Source organism: Hevea brasiliensis, unplaced genomic scaffold (genome assembly GCF_030052815.1).
Source record: "Hevea brasiliensis isolate MT/VB/25A 57/8 unplaced genomic scaffold, ASM3005281v1 Scaf1, whole genome shotgun sequence".
Classification (NCBI taxonomy): Eukaryota; Viridiplantae; Streptophyta; class Magnoliopsida; order Malpighiales; family Euphorbiaceae; genus Hevea; species Hevea brasiliensis.
In genome coordinates this window covers 9,146,055-9,164,968 of record NW_026614585.1, presented here as the reverse complement: position 1 = coordinate 9,164,968, position 18,914 = coordinate 9,146,055, and the positions used below count along the sequence as shown (strand labels likewise).

The window sequence follows — 18,914 nt, the reverse complement described above, 5'->3', positions numbered from 1 at the left end:
CTTTGATGAGAGTAAGAGTTATGCGGACCCAGACGGAGGGATGTGGAGTTTGCGATGGCGACTATGTATTCCTGAAGGTTTCTCCAATGAAGGGAGTCATGAGATTTGGAAAGAAGGGCAAGTTGGCACCTCGGTATATTGGACCTTTTGAGGTTACTGATAGAGTTGGAGCAGTTGCCTACTGGTTGGAACTACCACCCAACCTTTCTCATGTTCATCCTGTGTTTCACATCTCCATGCTCAGGAAATACATTCCAGATCCTTCTCATGTACTACAGCCGGATGTAATAGAGCTAAAAGAGAATTTGACATTTGAGGAGCAACCTGTAGCCATAGTGGACTACCAAGTGAGACAGCTAAGATCAAAACAGATCCCTATGGTTAAGGTTTTGTGGAAGAGTTAGTCAGTGGAAGAGTGCACCTGAGAGTCAGAACGGGACATGCATAGCAAGTACCCTTATCTGTTCAATGTATAATCATATACTTTATTCTGCCTTGTGAAAAAATTCGAGGACGAATTTTCTATAAGGGGGGAAGAATGTAACACCCCAAAATTTTAAATTTTATTATTTTATGAGCATTATTGGTATTTTAATTTTATTTAAATTTTAGGAAATTTTTGAGATTTTTCGGATTTTAAAAATCGGGTTCGATTTTCCAAAAATATAAACTTTGATGATTTTTAAAAATTAATTTAAAGACCACGTGGCAAAACTAAAAATATATTTAGAATCTACGAATTTTTCTGAGTTTTCTGAAATTTTTTCGGAATTTTTGGACCTCGTTTTCGGTTCCGAGGCAGAGTAAAAATTTAAAATTTTGTATTCTGAATCGAACCGGCATAATCGAACCGGACCGAATCGGATCGGTCGAATCGGACCGGTCTTCTTCTTTTTCTTCCTCCTCCCCGCGCGCGTCCGACCTCCCTCCCCTTCTCTCTCTTTTTTTCTCTCCTCCCTTCTCCTCTTACCGCGCCGCCGCCTCCCCTGCCAACTCAGCTCACCGGCGCCGACCCCCAGCCGTCCCAGCCCACCGGCCGCCTCCCCAAACGGCAGGAAAACGCATGCGAACGCCCCTCCCTTGCGCGCGCGACTTTTCGACATCCCGGCCAAATTCCAGCCGATCTGGCCACCAATCGAACCGGGTCTTGTGTCTAAACTCATCTACTCGTCGAGAGCTTTCCATAGACACCAAGAACACCGAAATCCATCAAGCGGTTTGTCCAATTTTTGCCCGGGAAGTTTTAGCCCATTTTGACTTTTGGGCTAGATTTCTCACAAACCGTAAACCCCACGAGAAAACCGAGAGTACCAGAGCGCTCCACTCGTCGAGAGCTTCGCGGCGACATAAATTTCAAATTTTTCCGACACCGTTTTTCGGTGGGTCCCATGGAACTTCGTAGTGTTTTTCCGAGCATTAAATGAGCTTAGAAAATTCTGAAAAATTTATGTACTAACCATCGTGTTGTGAGCTTCGTGTAGGTATCTTCAATTCATGGAAATTCAGCTTGTCCGGTGCGTGAATTTCGGCGCATTGAATTACATAGAAAAAGTCTCCGAATTGGATCGAGGTTTTGGCTACCCCACCATTGTCAGACATCCCGAGCGTGTCCCCGAAGTCGGAATCGGCAAAGGTAAACCCGAACCTTGCTTTTTCGTAATTTTCTAGTGCTTAAATAGGATTAAAAATCCATAAAATATTCGTGGTAGCATAGAAAATTATGATTCTTTTTGCAATAGCTTAGTAATATTGCTAAGGACCGCAGGGCAAAGTTTTAGAATTTTTAGAGCTTATTTGGGCAGTTTTTGCAAAAATGATCAATTATAAGGACTAAATTGAAATTTTACATATTGTGATGGATGACTGATTTGATGGGCCCAGGAGGGGCTGTGTGATGTGATTGAGTTGTGAATATATGGATTGTGGATATAGAAGTGTGTTTTGAGCCTTTTTGCAGGTGGGGTAGGTCCTAGGTATAAGGGAGACTCTGCCGGATTTTCGACACGACTTAGGACGTATTTGGTCTTTTCTTGATTTGTATTGAGGCAATTGTATTAAATAATTGTCAGGTGAGCCGAGACAGCCTTCTTCCTTCCCCCAGCCGCCATAGTGACCGTTGTCAAGTATGTGAGTAAAATATTAATTTTAATTGTAATTTCGATATTATTATATGTTCAAGCATGCCCATGCATCACTTATATGCATATATTTATGTAGTTAAACTCTAGGCACGATTTATGTTGCATTCATAACTGTTAGCGTGCCATGGATGTTGTTGTGGTAATTTGGAGCAGTGTGAGTGCGTTGGCGTGCGTGTGATGTGGTGTGGACTATGGATAGGACGGGTAGATATGGCTTGAGATTTTCCCTGGGACCCGGTCCTTCGGGGTAGACACGGCTTGAGTTCTTCGCTGGGACCCCGATTTGGTTATTAAGTGGAAGTCCGAGCTGAGTTCTTCGCTGGGACCCCGATTTGGTTATTAAGTGGAAGGCCGAGTTGAGTTCTTCGTTGGCACCAGGTTGGATTTATGAGAGCTGTATAGGGGATCAGCTCCCATATATTATGATTGATATTACAGGGTGTGTGAGTGCTCCAAATTACCTTTTTGCTGTTATGATGTGAAAATATTGTTGCTGTTGTATTTCACTCCACAGGTTGCATTAGTTCTAGATAGTTATAGAGATTATGGTTAAAATTGATATTTTACTCTCTGAGTCGAACGCTCACTCCTGTTCAACATTTTTTCAGGCTACAGGAGGATTTTATTGTGGTTAACCTGCTTTTCTCCTTCGCAGGTTGTTTTATCAATATTTGTGTAATTTTATTTACTCCTAGAATTTCCGCATGTGTTAGAGATATTTAAATGATTCGGGTCTGTAATATAAATTGTCATGTGGACCTGTAAAATTATTATATGCATGTTTGATGGATTGGATGAGGGAGCTGAGCTCCCATTTATTTTTTGATGCTGATATGAGTATGTGGAGGGTGAGCTGAGCTCCCCAATTGATGATATATTTTGTTTACAGGTCGGGTGAGTCAAAAACTCCCCGTTGAAAGGTCCACTTTATGGCCGGACTCTGTCCGGTTGGTTTCTTGAATTTGGGCCCAAATGGGCCTTAGAGTTGAGTTAAGGAATAGTTAGGCTTACTACGGGCCTCGGGGGCTTTAGGCTGGCCTAGGTCCTAGTGCCGGTCCGGCCCATAAGTTGGGTCGTGACAAGTTAAACGCTATTTATGATAGTGTTTAATTTTATTTTTTATTTTATTTTATATTTTTAAATAAAATGTAAATATTATTTTAATAAATAATATTATAATAATTAATATTGTATATCATAACATTTTTATTATAAAAAATTATTTTTTAATTTAAAATTAAATTAAATTTTAATTAAATAAAATTTTAAAATATAAAATATTATTAATTTTGTTTAATAATTACTATCAAAAAATGATAAATTACTAAATATTTAATTAAATTTTAAATTAAATAAAAAATTACAATATAAAATATTGTTAATTTTGTTTTAATAATTATTTTAAAAAATAATTAATTATTAAATTTAAATGTTATTAATTTTATTTTAATAATCACTTTAAAAATAATAAATTACTAATTATAAATAAGCATTATTATTAATTTTTCTAATTATTAATTTTATGAAATAATTAATATTTATTTCATAGCATACTGGTTAAATCAAAATTTGACTCAAGTTAAATTTTAACTCTTAAGCCTTCTGATTTTACCAATTTCAATGATGAATCAATTTTAAAAACTTTATTTGTCTCAATTAATGTGTGTATTTAGTTAATATTAATTTTATTTACTATATGTTTAATTAATTTTAGGCTAAATGATAAAAAAAAATTAAAATCTTTATGTCAATTATCAATTTAATTAGGGGTGGCAACAAATTGAGTATTTATGGGTAATCGATTTGATTTAATCCTAATGAGACAAATTTGAATAATATATAATCAGACTTGCAACGAATTTGGATTTGAGAAATAATATCTGTAATAGTTTCAAATTTGAGTAAGGCGATTTTTGTGAGTACTTTACCTATTGTTATCCCTAATCTTAACACATTTCATTTTTATCAATTTAATCATAATTTTTTCATATTGTTTTCAATTTTAGCAATTATATATAATTAAAAATAATTAAACTCATCAATTTACAAATTATTCAAATATTTTCATTTAAATGTCAATTTTAGTTCATCTATTTAATTTCATTAATTTATTCAATAAATTTAATATTTTTATCATTTTTAACAAACTTCTTATTTATAAAAATATAATAATTAATAACATATTTAATATTGTAATAGAAAAATTAATAATAATGCTTTATTACAATTAGTAATTTATTTTTTAAAATAATTATTAAAAAATTAATAACATTTAAATTTAATAATTAATTATTTTTTCAAAGTAATTATTAAAATAAAATTAACAATATTTTATATTTTAATTTTTATTTAATTTAAAATTTAATTTAATATTTAGTCATTTATTATTTTTTGAAAGTAATTATTAAAATAAAATTAATAATATTTTATATTTTAATTTTTTATTTAATTAAAATTTAATTTATTTTTAAATTAAAAAATAATTTTTTATAATAAAAATATTATGATCTAAAATATTAATTATTATAACATTATCTATTAAAATAATATTTACATTTTATTTAAAAATATAAAATAAAACAATGAATAAAAAAATAAAGATTGTCCAGTTTTTTTATTTTTTTAATTATTTTATTTAATAATTTTTAACTAAAATCAACTGCACGCTATTCATAACAGTGTTCACTTTCAAAACGCAATTATAATCAGCCTCCTCCGACCTCAAAATGCTATTATAATTAGTCTCACCCTCAAACTTTTAACTCACTACAATTTCATCTCTTTTTAGTAATTAACTTCAAATTAACCCCTTTTTGGTATATTATTTTTCCTGTCATCCCCATCTGGTAGAAAACCCTGAACATCATCCAACTCTCTAGGGACGAGAGTAGATCCCATATGATGCATCCCCGAGTTATTAATACTGCCTGTGAGAAGTACTCATCCTATTGACAAAAAAAAAGTGCTCATCCAATCCAAAAACCTAAGCCATCAGGTGAGAAAGTACCCAAGTTATCAACCAAATTTTATGCTGTTTACTACAAATAACACCACTTTGACTGTATGTTTCAAATGAAAAAAAAAAAAAAAAAAAAGCTGCTGCTCCTTCAAATTATTCCCACGTGGGAAAACATCTTTGATGATTAGAGCAATATACAATTACAAGAATTGATATGGTAGGTGTTCACAGCTGTGAAGAAAAACACATTACAGCTTCAGGGCAGATTGTTACTTCATGCACCCTCTTTGATGCTAACGATAATTTGATATCTGAAGTATGGGAATGGTGTGTCTGCTGATTTTGCAGCTCAGATCCTAGGTCTACAAATTTTGATTCCTGTCGTAACACGTTAAGATTATGTGCTGTTCTCTCATGTATTAAGCTAAGAATCTTTCAGCTTCTCAATTTTATAGCGGCTCAAGTCTTCAGAGTACAGTATGCCATCAGGAGAAAGAAGTCGCTGGAGAGCTAGGAAAAATCGTGACTGAAAATAATAAAATTTATGAATTAGAATAAGTTCAAAAACAAATTGCTTAACTACATGATATATGTGCTGCTGGGATGTTAAGACTTACCCATTGAAATCCTACAAGTGCATACCAGCAGCCAGCCAAACCACATCCTCTGCTGCTCACAAGCTGGCACCAAGAAAGTGACTGCTACTAAGCCATGGGAAATGGAAAGAATATTGAAATAGAATCTAGGTGACCAAAAAATAGATATCTACCATCAATACAAGGGCACCGAAAGAAAGGCATCCAGTCATTGACAGGCTAAGAAATTTGAGATCCCGTCCAGCCTGCACAAACATAAATATTCTATAAGCTAATATGAATTTGTGCACATTCTTACGCGCGGGCTCTTTGTGAAGCGTGTTAGGCCAAGCAAGTTTGAGCAACACAAATATCAATTCATTAGCTTGTACAATTAGCTTTTATTATTATTATTATTATTATTGTTTGTTGGAATCTGACTAGATTGTAAATCCCTAAATTAAAGGAATTGTATTATATTATATTTCTTCTTTCCTTCTTGTAGTTATCATCCTCTTTTATTAGTTTCTTAGAATATTTAGACTTTTTTTATATTCAGGACCGTGGTATATAAATAAGAAGAGTGTACAAGTCAAATATATACTGAAAAAAAAAAAAAAACTCTTTTCTCCAAGAATCCTTCTCAACATGGTATCGGAGCATAGCCACCCTTTAGTAGTGTAATTTGCTTTTGAAAGGAACTAGATTTTCTAAGTGGGTAAGCTTCTAAACGACCTGTAAAAGGAGATTGAGTTGTCATCGCCTACCCTAGGAGGAAGCCACCCTCCGATCGGTCTGTCACCAAACACTCGTCACCGTCCGACAAAGCGCGTGGCCTCTCACACCAACACAAGATCTCAGCAGTCTTCCATGTGCCAGTGCGTGGGCCCTCTTCCGGCAACTTGTTCTGGCCAAATCTTCTTCCAGTGTTCTCCTCTGACCGTCACGCCTCTGTCCAACCTATTCCTCTCGCCTGGTTTGCACCTTGATACCTGGACCTATTTGTTTTTGAGCCTATACTGCTATATCTTTTTTTTCATTTTTGGTATTGTTATCCTACTGTTCCCTTTTCTAATGGTTGAGGGGAAAAAAAATTTCAGAAATCAAGATGGGTATTATGACTGACAATTTTTCTTTACAAATCAATCCCGTAAAGCTTGATAGTACTAACTATCTTGCACAGTCAAGATCTTGTTTGTTGTTCATTCGGGCTAGAGAATTGCAAGGATATGTCATCGGGGATAAAACAAACCAAAAGTTGAGAGTACCATTTATAGTCAATGAGAATCAGAGAATTCTCTTGTGATGTCTTAGCTTATAAATTTGATGCAACCTCAGACAGTCCATGGATATTTGTTGTTGAACAGTGCAGCAACTATTTGGAATACAGTCTCCAAACTTATTCTCAGATGGGCAATGATGCACAGATCTATGAGCTTCGAAACAAAATTCATAGTACGAAATAAGGAGAGATGATCATTGCTCAGTACTTTGCTGATCTGAGTGATTTGTGGCAAGAACTAGACTATTACCAAGACTTTCAAGCCACTTGTATTGTTGATGCTGTTAAATTCCAAAAATTAATTGAGAAAGAATAGATCTATAACTTCCTTGCTGGGTTAAACATAGACTATAATTAGAGTCCAAGTGCTTGGCAAGGATCTCATGCGTTCTCTAAGGCAAACTTATTCATACATACAGCAGGAGGAAAGCAGTAGAAGTGTCATGATCTACTCTTTACCTACTGACAAGGCAGGATTAATAGCTACTTCCTTCCAAGAACAGTTACATGTCCCTCTTAATGGTCCATCAGATAAGGATCATTTACACTGTGATTACTGTGAAAAATCAAAGCATACAAAGGAACATTGTTGGAAGCTACATGGTCACCCATCCAAAGGGCGTGGAGGTAAACGGATGAGCTCAGCAAAACCATAAGCAAATGTTTATGAGATAGAGGATTTTTTTGAAAATAATGCTCCTACTGCCACCACCGGAATCCTCTCCAATGAAGAAGTATAGTCCTTGAGGCATTTGCTGTCACAATTGGAATCTCAAACTGCCACAATTGCCTCTTCTAATTTTGTTAAATCAGGTAATGCTTTTTTTGCTAATATTGAAAAATCTCTTTGGTTATAGATTCTAGAGCAAACAAGTACACGACAGGCTCTTCAAATAAATTTATAATCTATTCTCCATGTTCAGGAAAAGAAAAAGTGCGCATAACGGACGGATCCTTAGCCAATATCTTTGAAACAGGTTCCGTTGAACGCACTCCCACTATAAATCTTGCTTCAGTTTTGCATGTGCCCAGTTTTCCTATTAACCTTTTATCTGTTAGCTCCATTACTAAAGCACTTAATTGCAAAATTGAATTTTTTTTCCTACCCATTGTGTGTTTCAGGAACTAAAAACAGGGAAAATGGTTGGTAGTGGTAGATTGCAATATGGATTGTATTTGCTAGATGACAATAATGGCTTCTCAAACCCCAAAGCTTTGGTCGGAAATTCAATAAGAGCTTATTAGGAAATCATTCAATAGCATAGGAGATTAGGACATCCTTCTTTTCCAACCTTAGAAAAGTTATATTCCATTTTGTTTAGACAATGCAAATCAATGTTAGTTTGTGATGATTGTGAACTTGCCAAACGCACAATGAATTCTTATCCTTCAATAAATAATAAAGTTTTCGTTCCTTTTATGACTATCCATTCCGATGTATCGAGTCTTGCTCAAACAACCTCTTTATCTAGTTATAGATGATTTGTCATTTTTATTGACTATTGCACTAGACAGACTTGGGTTTATATGATGAGATCTAAATATGAAGTTTTTTCTCATTTTCAGCAATTTCATAAAATGATTTGTACCCAGTTTAACGCACAAGTTAAAATTTTAAGAACTAACAATGGGATAGAGCATATGAACAAAGTCTTTCAGTCTTATTTAGAGTCTCATGAATCCTACATCAAACTAGTTGGGTGAATACAAATGCACAAAATGGAGTATCTGAAAAGAAAAATAGGCATTTACTTGAAGTGGCGTGATCACTCATATTTACAATGAACCTTCCCACATCATATTGAGGGGATGCTATTCTTTCTGTAACATATTTTATTAATTGAATGCCCCTTCACACACTAAACTTTAAGAGTCCTCTGAAATTTTTCAAGGGCAAGAATTCATATACTATTCCTCCAAAGGTTTTTGGGTGTGTTGCTTTGTTCATAGGTCAAATGTTGAGAAAGATACAGCCATTGACCATGATATGACTGATCAGTCAAAACCTTTGGATTCAACAGTTGAACATTCTGAGCCTAAAGAATTATGTGGTGAGTCTCCTTCTTCTGATACTCATTCTAATACTTCTGTTGATAACCTTGATATACCCATTGCTCTTAGAAAATAAGTTAGGACTTGCATTAAACATCCTATATCCAAGTTTGTTTCCTATAATTTTTTATCTCCTTCCTACAGAGCTTTTATCTTGTCTGTTTCTACTGTTTCTATCCCATAGGATTGGAAGGAAGCATACCTTGATCCAAATTGGAAGGCAGCTATGGTAGAAGAGATGAAGGCTTCAGCAAAAAATGAGACATGAGATCTTGTTACACTTCCTCTGGGGAAAAAACTGGTTGGATGTAAATGAGTGTTCACTATAAAGCATAAAGCAGTTTGATATGAAGAATACTTTTCAGCATGGAGATTTGGAAGAAGTATATATGGAGATCCCTCCAGGGTTTGAGGGTGAAAAGACTAAAGTAAAAGCCTATACATTGAAAAAGGCACTATATGGCTTAAAGCAGTCACCAAGAGTATGGTTTAATAGATTTAGTAAGGCCATGATTTTCTTTGGATTCTATCAAAGCAATTTCAATCATACCCTATTCATGAAACACCGTAGAGGTAAGATCACACTGCTCATTATTTATGTTGATGATATAGTGATGACAAAGAAGAGATTGCTCATCTAAAGGAGCGATTGGCTCAAGAATTTGAGATTAAAGACTTGGATAGATTAAGGTACTTACTTGGAATAGAAGTTGCTAGATCAGACAGAGGGATTTTTATTTCCCAAAGGAAGTATGTATTATACCTCTTAGATGAGACAAGCATGTTGGGCTGAAAACCGACAGAATCTCCTATTGAAGCTAATCACAAGCTACAAGCTGAAATTGGGGAGGCAATTGACATAGAAAAATATCATAGGTTAGTTGGGAGATTGATTTATCTCTCTCATGCTATTCCAGACATAGCCTATGCTGTAAGCCTTGTGAGCCACTATACACGTGATCCTCGAAAATCTTACTTAGAAACTGTCTTTCATACTCTTAGGTATTTAAAATCTGCACCTGGAAAGGGCTTTCTTTTTTCAAAGCATGGCCATCTCCAAATAAAAGCATTTACAAATGCATATTAGGCTGGATCTATCGATGATAGTAGATCGACATCAGGTTATTGCACCTTTATTAGTGGCAATTTAGTCACTTGGAGAAGTAAGAAGCAAAATGTAAAGCAAGATCTAGTGCAGAGGCAGAATATAGAGCCATAGCACAGGGTATATGTGAGCTATTGTGGTTGCAAAAATTGATGGAGGAAATGCAATTATTAGAAACAAACAATTTTTCCTTATTCTGCGACAATAAAGTTGCTATTAGTATAGTTCATAATCCAGTTCAACATGATCGGACCAAATATATAGAGATTGATTGATACTTTATAAAGGAGAAAATAGTTAATGCGTCTTTAAGTGTCTCTCATGTGACTTTCAAAGAACAAGCGGCCGATGTGTTTACTAAAGGTTTAAACAGCAAGATATTTCATACTTTAGTTTGCAAGTTGGGCATATGTAACATACATGAACTAACTTGAGGGAGAGTGTTGGAATCCTAATAGATTGTAAATCCCTAAATCAAAAGGAATTGTATTGTATTGTATTTCTTCTTTTCTTCTTGTAGTTATCTTCCTCTTTTATTAGTTTCCAAGAATATTTAGACTTGATTTGTATTCAGGACTATCATATATAAATAGGAAGACTGTACAAGGCAAATACATATTTAAATAAAAAAAAAAAACTCTTTTCTCCAAGAATCCTTCTTAACATAATTATTATTATTATATTAAAAGGAATCAGTAACTTTTCATTCATTCAACAACATTATGTACCGTGCCAAGCAGATCTTATAATCAAATTACACCTAGTCCTTCTGACTCTGACTGCACAAACACAGCAGGATCTCATTCCCTTTTTTCTGCTTTCTTTTATTTTATTCTAATTTGTTTTATTTAGTATTGTGACTTTTGTTCTCCCTTGTGTGATAAAGAGGCCCTGTAAATGGCTGAAAAGAACTTCTGAAGGAAAATCTAATGCCTATAGAGGAGGTAACACATCACAAGAGAAGTCTCCCTAATCATCTATGATTTTCTTAACCTCTTGATTAGGGATAATTTATCATAGAGCATCTTTCTGCAAGTATCTGCACCTATCACAGAAAAGCAAAATGGGAGTCCATATACAAGAGAGTAGAGACTCAAGTTCTGTTCCATCACATTTTTGTGAACTAATTAAAGTAGAGATGTCAATGTGGCAGCACTTGTATACTCATTTAAAATTCTATTTCTTATTAATATTATCATTAAACAAAGGAAATAGTTTTTTTTTTTTTAAATTATAATCTTAAAGAAAAATATTATATTCTTATCACTAAAACTATATATTCAGATATATTAAATTTTTTTAATACTATTGGTTAATATTTGAGAAAGATAAGAAATAGAATGGCTAATAAATGGTATATCAAGTGGTCTAAGCTCATCCCTGCGTTGCTACTAGCTTGGGTAGGGCAGAAATCCCTTATCCAGTTACCATGTCTACATAAACGTTCTACTCATGTTTGATCCAGCAAAATTGGTATATGTTGGCTATTGCACTATCACTCGTAAAAGAATTTATGGAACACATTCAATGTTAAGTCAAACTGGACATACCATCAGCGTCCCTTCAAGGCTATGAGTGCTAGATGTAATAGCCAACGCCATGAAGTATGGTAAAAGCACTTTGTGCATCTGCATGGACATAAGGTTTAATATCAAGAAACCAATTCTTAAAATTCACATCATTACAAAAAGACTGAAAATAATATTTTCATTCATAAACAATTTGCAACTTCTACTATCCAGTTCCTCCACCAAAACTTAGGAGCACAAGAAAATGCGTGATATATAATGTAAACAAAAAAGAAAAATTAATTTCAAGGAGAACAGAACAATAAAACTGGTCCCTTACAATACCAAAATACGACAAAAAAATTCTCCCAAAAAATGAGTGAAAAAGGAAAATAGAAGTGCAAAAAGAAGAGCTAACCTCCCGCACAACATTTTGATCAGGTGTAAAGAGATTTGGGTACAACCAAGGAACGCATGTTCCAATCACACCTAAAACCAATCCAAGTGTAGCTCCAACCATCACTAGTGACTTTAGTAACGTCCGAGCCTGTTTCATATTATAGATCTTTTTAGAACACTAAGAAACAGAACTTCCAACTCTGGGACTATAAATTATCTACCATGCATTCCAGGATACCAATGAGACGGGGAGAAGTAGTTCTATTCCCATCAGAACCTATCAAATCTCTCTGGATATAACATGAATGTAGTATGAAGTGCTTCAACTGTTATGGGTCTATAACTTTGCTCACCTTTGCCAAACTTCGATTGGCACCGTATATCAACTCAGGCATAAATGACTGTGCAGTTTGAGAAAGAGGCTCACCCCATACTGTACACATGCTGTACGTTTGAATCATGACCTAGAGTGAATACTTTAGTTGTAAATGTCTACCATCTTCAGTTTGTTTCAGAAAGGGTGAAACTGAAACTACAAGCATGAGTATATCTTACCTGATGAGCAGCCACAGAATATGTACCCATAGATGTAGCAAAATATATAATGAGCGAGTAGAACACAACCTAAAACATTAAAGTTTCATATTAAGAAACAAAGAACATTTGACCAGATAAAGGCATGGAATCAAGCAGAAATTTTACCTTTGACATCATTGTTACAAACACTGGAGCTGCAAGCCCAACTATTGTCAAAAGTTCATTAAGTGTTGGAACAGAGAAAGCATATGCATTGTATCCTTTCTTGTTCAGAGCTTCAATCATCATATAAGCTGCAACAACCTAGAGCATATGTAGGTAAGAGGAAACCTTAAAAGAAAGAAAGTATATGCCATTTTGGATACACTCATAACATATGAATAAAAACACAACATAAAGTCATTTATGCTATAAACAAGGAATATTAAGCAACAAGCATACTTGAGACACCATTGTTGCCCATGCAGCACCAGCAATCCCGTAACCTAAAAAGCTGCAGAGAACTACATCACCAACACCATTTAAAATACTAGAAACTGCCAAAGCCTTCAGAGGTCCCCAGGAATCTTTCATTCCAAGACTGGAAAACACACCAAAAAAAAAAAATGTAAGTGAAACGTTAAGTATTGATAGTTCAAATTTTCACAAAACTTAGCAATAAGGAATGACACTTAGAGACCAGAGGGCAATAGATAAAGTTAAAATAAGAAAATGAATTTGGGCAGATATAAAATTACCACTCTTAATTGTTTGAGATACATTTAAGATAATATTGTTACATAGCAGAATCTCAGAACACCATAACACCAAAATTAGAAGAAGAAGAAGAGAGAGAGAGAGAGAGAGAGAGAGAGAAGAATTAGAGAGAGGAAATAATAGTTGTATTATTGATTTGATGAATACCTATCAATTACAATGGAAAGGGCTATTTATATCATTCACTAACTGCTTAGTCATAACATTCACCACCTCTTAAAATCATTCTTGTCCTCAAGAATGAATAAAGGAACAACAATGAGCAAAAACATATTGCAATTATAGACCACCTGCTACTACTACGTCTTGTAATGAATTGTAATGTTCAAAACTAATATGCTGAAACTGGACTTTCTTCCTTCATATTTGCCTTTCTTTCTCTGCCTTCTCCATCTTTCAAATTCATATTCCATAAGAATTACGGAGGCAGCTACCTTCAAGATTAATTTCTTCTTCAACCTTCTTGATTTCTCCCATTTATCTTCCATGGAAATTAGGAATACACAAGAAAAAAACTTATAATCATGATCCTCTTGAATTGGTAAGATCAATTCATCTCCATTGCTCCAAGAAATTGCATTGTCCAGCAAGGTTTTCCTATGACGAGCAATTTTTCATGAAGTGAAAAGGCAATTCAATAGCATCCCATTCCATTTCTCGAACTCCAGCAACAAGAACCTCATCCTGGCTAATTAACATATGCTGAAGGCCATTACATAAATTTTGGACTTTCTTCACAACACAATGCTCAAGAGATTCTGAATTTCTTTCTTTAAAATTCTGTTCATCAACATCTTTAATCTCAAAATCAATGTCAATTGCTTCTTAGATTTGAGAAAACATTCCACAATCATCCTCAAGAAATTCCTCTGGTTCTTCCTCTATTTTTTGCTGAAATTTTCCTTGGTGACCTCTCATGTCTTCATCAGCTCCAAGGGTTTTGGATTCTGCACCCAGAAATTCTTCAAAAGTAGCAATATTATCAATATTGCTTTGATCTTTCATTTGTGGATTAGCCAGATCCTTTGGAAATATTAACAAACCACTTCTTTCGGCTCCCCTAACTCCAATATCCTCAGTAGAGATCTCCTTGCCTTTTTGCTTTACAAATTTATTCATGAAAGATCTCAAATCCTCCCTCAATGCATTGTTATCAACAGAGACTGGATCCAATTTATCCGCAGTAGAGACCTCCTTCCCTTTCTCCTTTATGAATGTACTCATGAAAGATCTCAAATCCTCCCTCAATGCATTGTTATCAGCAGAGAATCGGTCCAATTTCCCTTCCAGCACATTAAATCTTTCCTCTATTGAATTAAATTTCCCACCCACATTCTCTTGCATAACCCTAATTCTTTCTTCCAATTCGGCAACCCTAACCAACTCAGAACTAACCACCACAGACCCCATAGACTAGTCTTTATTGCGACAGTAATGCAATAAATCCCAAGAAGTTCAAGAATAGGGTTTCAGTATAATATGGAGTTTCAAGAACTTCAAGAAACAAAGAAAATCAAGAAAGAATAGAGATCTGATTCTTGGAAAGCAAAAATTTTGAGGAAGAAAGAAGATTTCAAGAAATTAAAGAAAATACGAATTCCCAACAAAACCCTAATTCTAGGGTTTGTACATTAAAGAAAAGAACTGACGGGAAGAAGAAAGAAGGAAGAAGAAATAGATGGAAAAAATGGAAGAAATTTTAGAGAAGAAGGAAGAAGAAATAGAGGAAGAAGGGAAGATTGTCATGGAGAAAGGGAGAAGAATTAGGGAAAGGAAGAAGAAGAAGAGGAGAAGAAGAATAAAGAGAAGGTAAAAATCTCAGAGAAGAAGAAGAAGAATTAGAGGAAAGAAGAGCGGAAGAGAGTGGAACAGGAGGAACCTGGTATTTGGGAAGAGTAATCTGGCATAAATGTTGCCCACTTATCTAACAGCTCTTATACCAATTTGTTACATAGCACAATCTAAAAACACCATAACACTAGAATTAGAAGGAGGGAGAGAGAGAGAGAGAGAGAGAGAGAAGAATTAGAGAGAGGAAATAATTGTTGTATTATTGATTTGATGAATGCCTATCAATTACAATGCAAAGGGCTATTTATATCATTTACTACTTAGTCATAACAAATATACCCTAGGTTGGTGCATCCTACTTTTGAAATCATAAATGCTAAGTTGTACAATTTGTTCAAAATCATCAAGGAGAACTCCACAAAAAGGCTTTCTGATAAAGTAGCTCCAGCATCTTATTCACACTGAGAGAGAGAGAGAGAGAGAGAGAGAGAGTTTATACCTGTTCAAAAAAATTCTTGTGACAAGAAGGAACAATGAACAGCACCATGTCGGCATTAGATATATAAAAATCAAACTTACACTTCTAACACAGATGATGGTTCATAGCTAACCAAGGAGAACATAAAACAAAATATGATAAAAGATCCTGGGATAAAATAACTCAACCAATGCACTGTTGATCATTAAGTTCACAAAGTATGGAAGAAATATAGCCTAAAACACAGTATAGTTTCACCTTGCACTCTGAGCAACCCATCCAACAATAACTGCAGGCCATGCATAGCCTCGGATCTGCCAAAAGGGGAAAAAATCTGTTCCATTAAAAGTTATTGAAACAATGAAATTAGAGTATAATCTACAATAATTGACAAGGACAAGTATCCTTTCAATTAGTATAAAAGAATAAAATCAAGTAGATGGTTGTCATATCAATCAAGTATTTTGAAGAATTATAGACAATCAATACTCCTGGAAAAGACATGAAAAAACTAGTATATTTGCTCTTCTGGGCCCAACTTACTATGATGTAGAGATGCATCAATGGACAATCTCAACATTATAGGTACAAAAAGATTAAATGTTGTGCACATGACATTTTCTCAACTGGTAGTGAAACAATTTAACCTGATAGATAGACTATATGGCCAAATATATAAGTGTCAATTTCCATATGATGACCATGAGGCATGAGCAATGAGAAGAAGAAGATTTCCATCACCATAGCTTGCCCACTAATAAGGCTTTAGTACTGAAGATATGCACATCCAAATGATTATCAAAAAATATAAAAACAACAAAGAGAAATTTGGAATGCTTCAATAATGTTACTGTTTTCTCTTTGGAGAATTAATATTAGGTGTAAAAAAAGAATTTGGACACACGAAGGACTTATAAAGACGAGCATGAACCTGAACATATGTATTTGCTGCAGGTACAATATGTACATTTTTTGGTCCTGTAAAAGCTGAAAGATACAAGAAAAGCAAAACAACCATTTGCTTAGTTATTCAAATAATCTAATGCATTGTGAGAAGCACAAATGACTCACTGGCACACAAGAACAAGAAACTCCATCTTTCTGCAATGTGAAAATAATGAAAAGCTCTACCAGTCTTTATTACCAGTTAATGCCCATGAACCAAAGTATCTTGTAAACAAAAACATCAAGATGCCGCAAGCCAAACCAACAAAAAGAAGGATAGATATTTGATGCTGCACTTCATTATTATCCTGCATGAATATTATATAGTCACCTAATGCAGCTCAAAACTTAGTAGAGCAATTAGTAAGTGAGAAGACAAATGTCCACCACACAGTTCACAGCACATAAAAAAAAGGCATGGCTAGCCTGAAAAATAGAAATGGTAAATGGTGCAGTACTGACAGCAAAAACAATGAAGTACTGGCAGAGTAGGAATTGGCAACCTCAAGAAATAATAAACCTCCGGTCTCATCCCTGAGCTGTGCATATCTTCATTTTAACTTTTCACAATTGCATCCTAAAAATGTTTTCGCACTTGCAATGAAGATTTAATTAAGCAATATCAGTTAACTAACCCGTCTGGCAAGGGAAGTGGCAACCAAATTTGAAGTGGCAACTGAAAGGAACATGAACACATAACTTATATAATCACAAACCACCGTTCCAGGTCCTGCCCATCAAAAACCACACTTAAACCAGCTTACAATGGAAATATTTACTCGAATAAAATTTTCCGAAAAAATGGAAAAAATGTTACCCAAAGCAGCAAGCTCAATGGAGCTTCCCTGACCGATAACTGCAGTATCAATGAGACTCATCAACGGCCCACATAACCAAAGCCCCGTAGCAGGCCCTGTAAACATCATAATCTCCCTCGTTTGGTTCCATATAGTCTGATTCTCTAATGCCTCTGTTTTAACCTCCGCTTCTATCTCCTCTCCTTCTTGAAATGACGATACGGAAGCAATTTCACTATCATTTTCGCTATCCATTTCCCGGTTATTATCAACTACATCTTGGGTCGGGCTAATGGAATGGCGCATAAGTCGATTTCTGCGATACTTTGGTGCAGAAAGGTGTACACATGAAGGAAAATGATAGCTGTGGGTTTGATGCGTCAGAAAATGCAGGGGAGATTGAGAATAATAATGCCTGAAATTAGGCTTTTGACGAGAAATTAGAGGAGGACGATGAGCTAGGGTTTTGATTTGCATTCTTTTGAGCTCCAAATTTTTTAATTGAATTTGAAAGAGGTTCCAGAAAAAGGAGCCAAATAGAGAATCGTGGCGTGTTTGGGTTGGCTTGCAGTTTGGTTCGCTTTTTCGTACACTCACCGGTAACCGATAACGTCCAAAAACTGTCGATGTCCAGATTTCAGATGTCTCTTGGATGATTCTGAGCCATTGGATTCGCATACCCTTTTTGTCTTCGTGGCGTGTAGATACTTCAATTTTAACGGTCCATAATTTATTTTATATAAAAAATTTATATTTATTTTTTAAAATAATAAATTATATAAATTTTAATATTTACTAAAAAAATTGATAATCTCAAATCAAAGGAACATAGTGAATTGAATCACTTCAGTTCAGTTTCTTTATAAATTTAGATCTTATTTAATATTATTATTAGAGTTATTATTGGAGAATATTTAAAAATAATTTAAAATTAAATTTAATAAATTTTAATTATAATAATATTAAAATAATAAATAATTTTTTTATAAATTATTTTTTAATAACATTTAAAATAATTTTTTAATTTTAATCTTTTAATTTAATACTAAATAAATACTTAATTTGATTCAATTCATTAATAATAAAAATTCTAATAAGAATAAAATTTAAAAATAAAATAATAAAATCACATGATAAAGCAAGTACTCGTAATATCAAAGGATCAAGAATGACATTATCTATCAACCAATTAAAAGCCCACACGTTGTGCGCATATTAAAAGAATTTTAATAAAGTATAAATAAAAATTATAATTTTGAAAATTATCTAACATTTTAAATAAATTTGAAATAAAAAAAGTGCACTAAAAATATATATAATTCAAATAAAAAAAAATTAGAGTGTTGTAAGAAAATTTAATGTATAGATAAATTTCTTGTATATATTTATGAGAAATATAATAAATAAATATAAAACTACTTTAAAAAATCTTTTATATATGTATATATAAAATAAAAAAATAACAATGTATTTCTTATCTTTCAATTTTAATTAAATGTTTAGATTTTTTTCAAAAGGAAAATTATATTTAAAGAGAAATGGACAAAACTTTTTATTTAGAATGACAATAAAAAATATCTAATTTACAT

General features: G+C 33.9%; 1 protein-coding gene across 1 annotated transcript; it reads right to left on the bottom strand.

Moving 5' to 3' along the window:
* Positions 1-5,137: 5,137 nt before the first annotated feature.
* Positions 5,138-17,895, bottom strand: LOC110644112 (protein DETOXIFICATION 46, chloroplastic). The gene is made up of 14 exons (XM_021796737.2): positions 17,346-17,895; positions 17,164-17,258; positions 16,728-16,836; positions 16,515-16,570; positions 15,842-15,897; positions 13,000-13,138; positions 12,724-12,861; positions 12,577-12,645; positions 12,375-12,485; positions 12,041-12,169; positions 11,665-11,742; positions 5,870-5,941; positions 5,718-5,780; positions 5,138-5,626 (listed from the first exon to the last, which is right to left on the bottom strand). Exons 1-14 carry the CDS (start codon positions 17,800-17,802, stop codon positions 5,525-5,527), a joined length of 1,674 nt encoding a protein of 557 aa, XP_021652429.2. The 5' UTR covers positions 17,803-17,895; the 3' UTR covers positions 5,138-5,524.
* Between the last annotated feature and the right edge of the window lie 1,019 nt (positions 17,896-18,914).

Coding starts and splice junctions, on each gene's coding strand:
- LOC110644112 (XM_021796737.2), bottom strand. CDS start 17,802: ATGCAAATCAAAACCCTAGCTCATCGTCCTCCTCTAATTTCTCGTCAA. Junction 13,139..15,841: donor TGGGTTGCTCAGAGTGCAAG/GTGAAACTATAC, acceptor TGTGTTTTCCAG/TCTTGGAATGAAAGATTCCT. Junction 5,781..5,869: donor TCGGTGCCCTTGTATTGATG/GTAGATATCTAT, acceptor TCTTGGTGCCAG/CTTGTGAGCAGCAGAGGATG.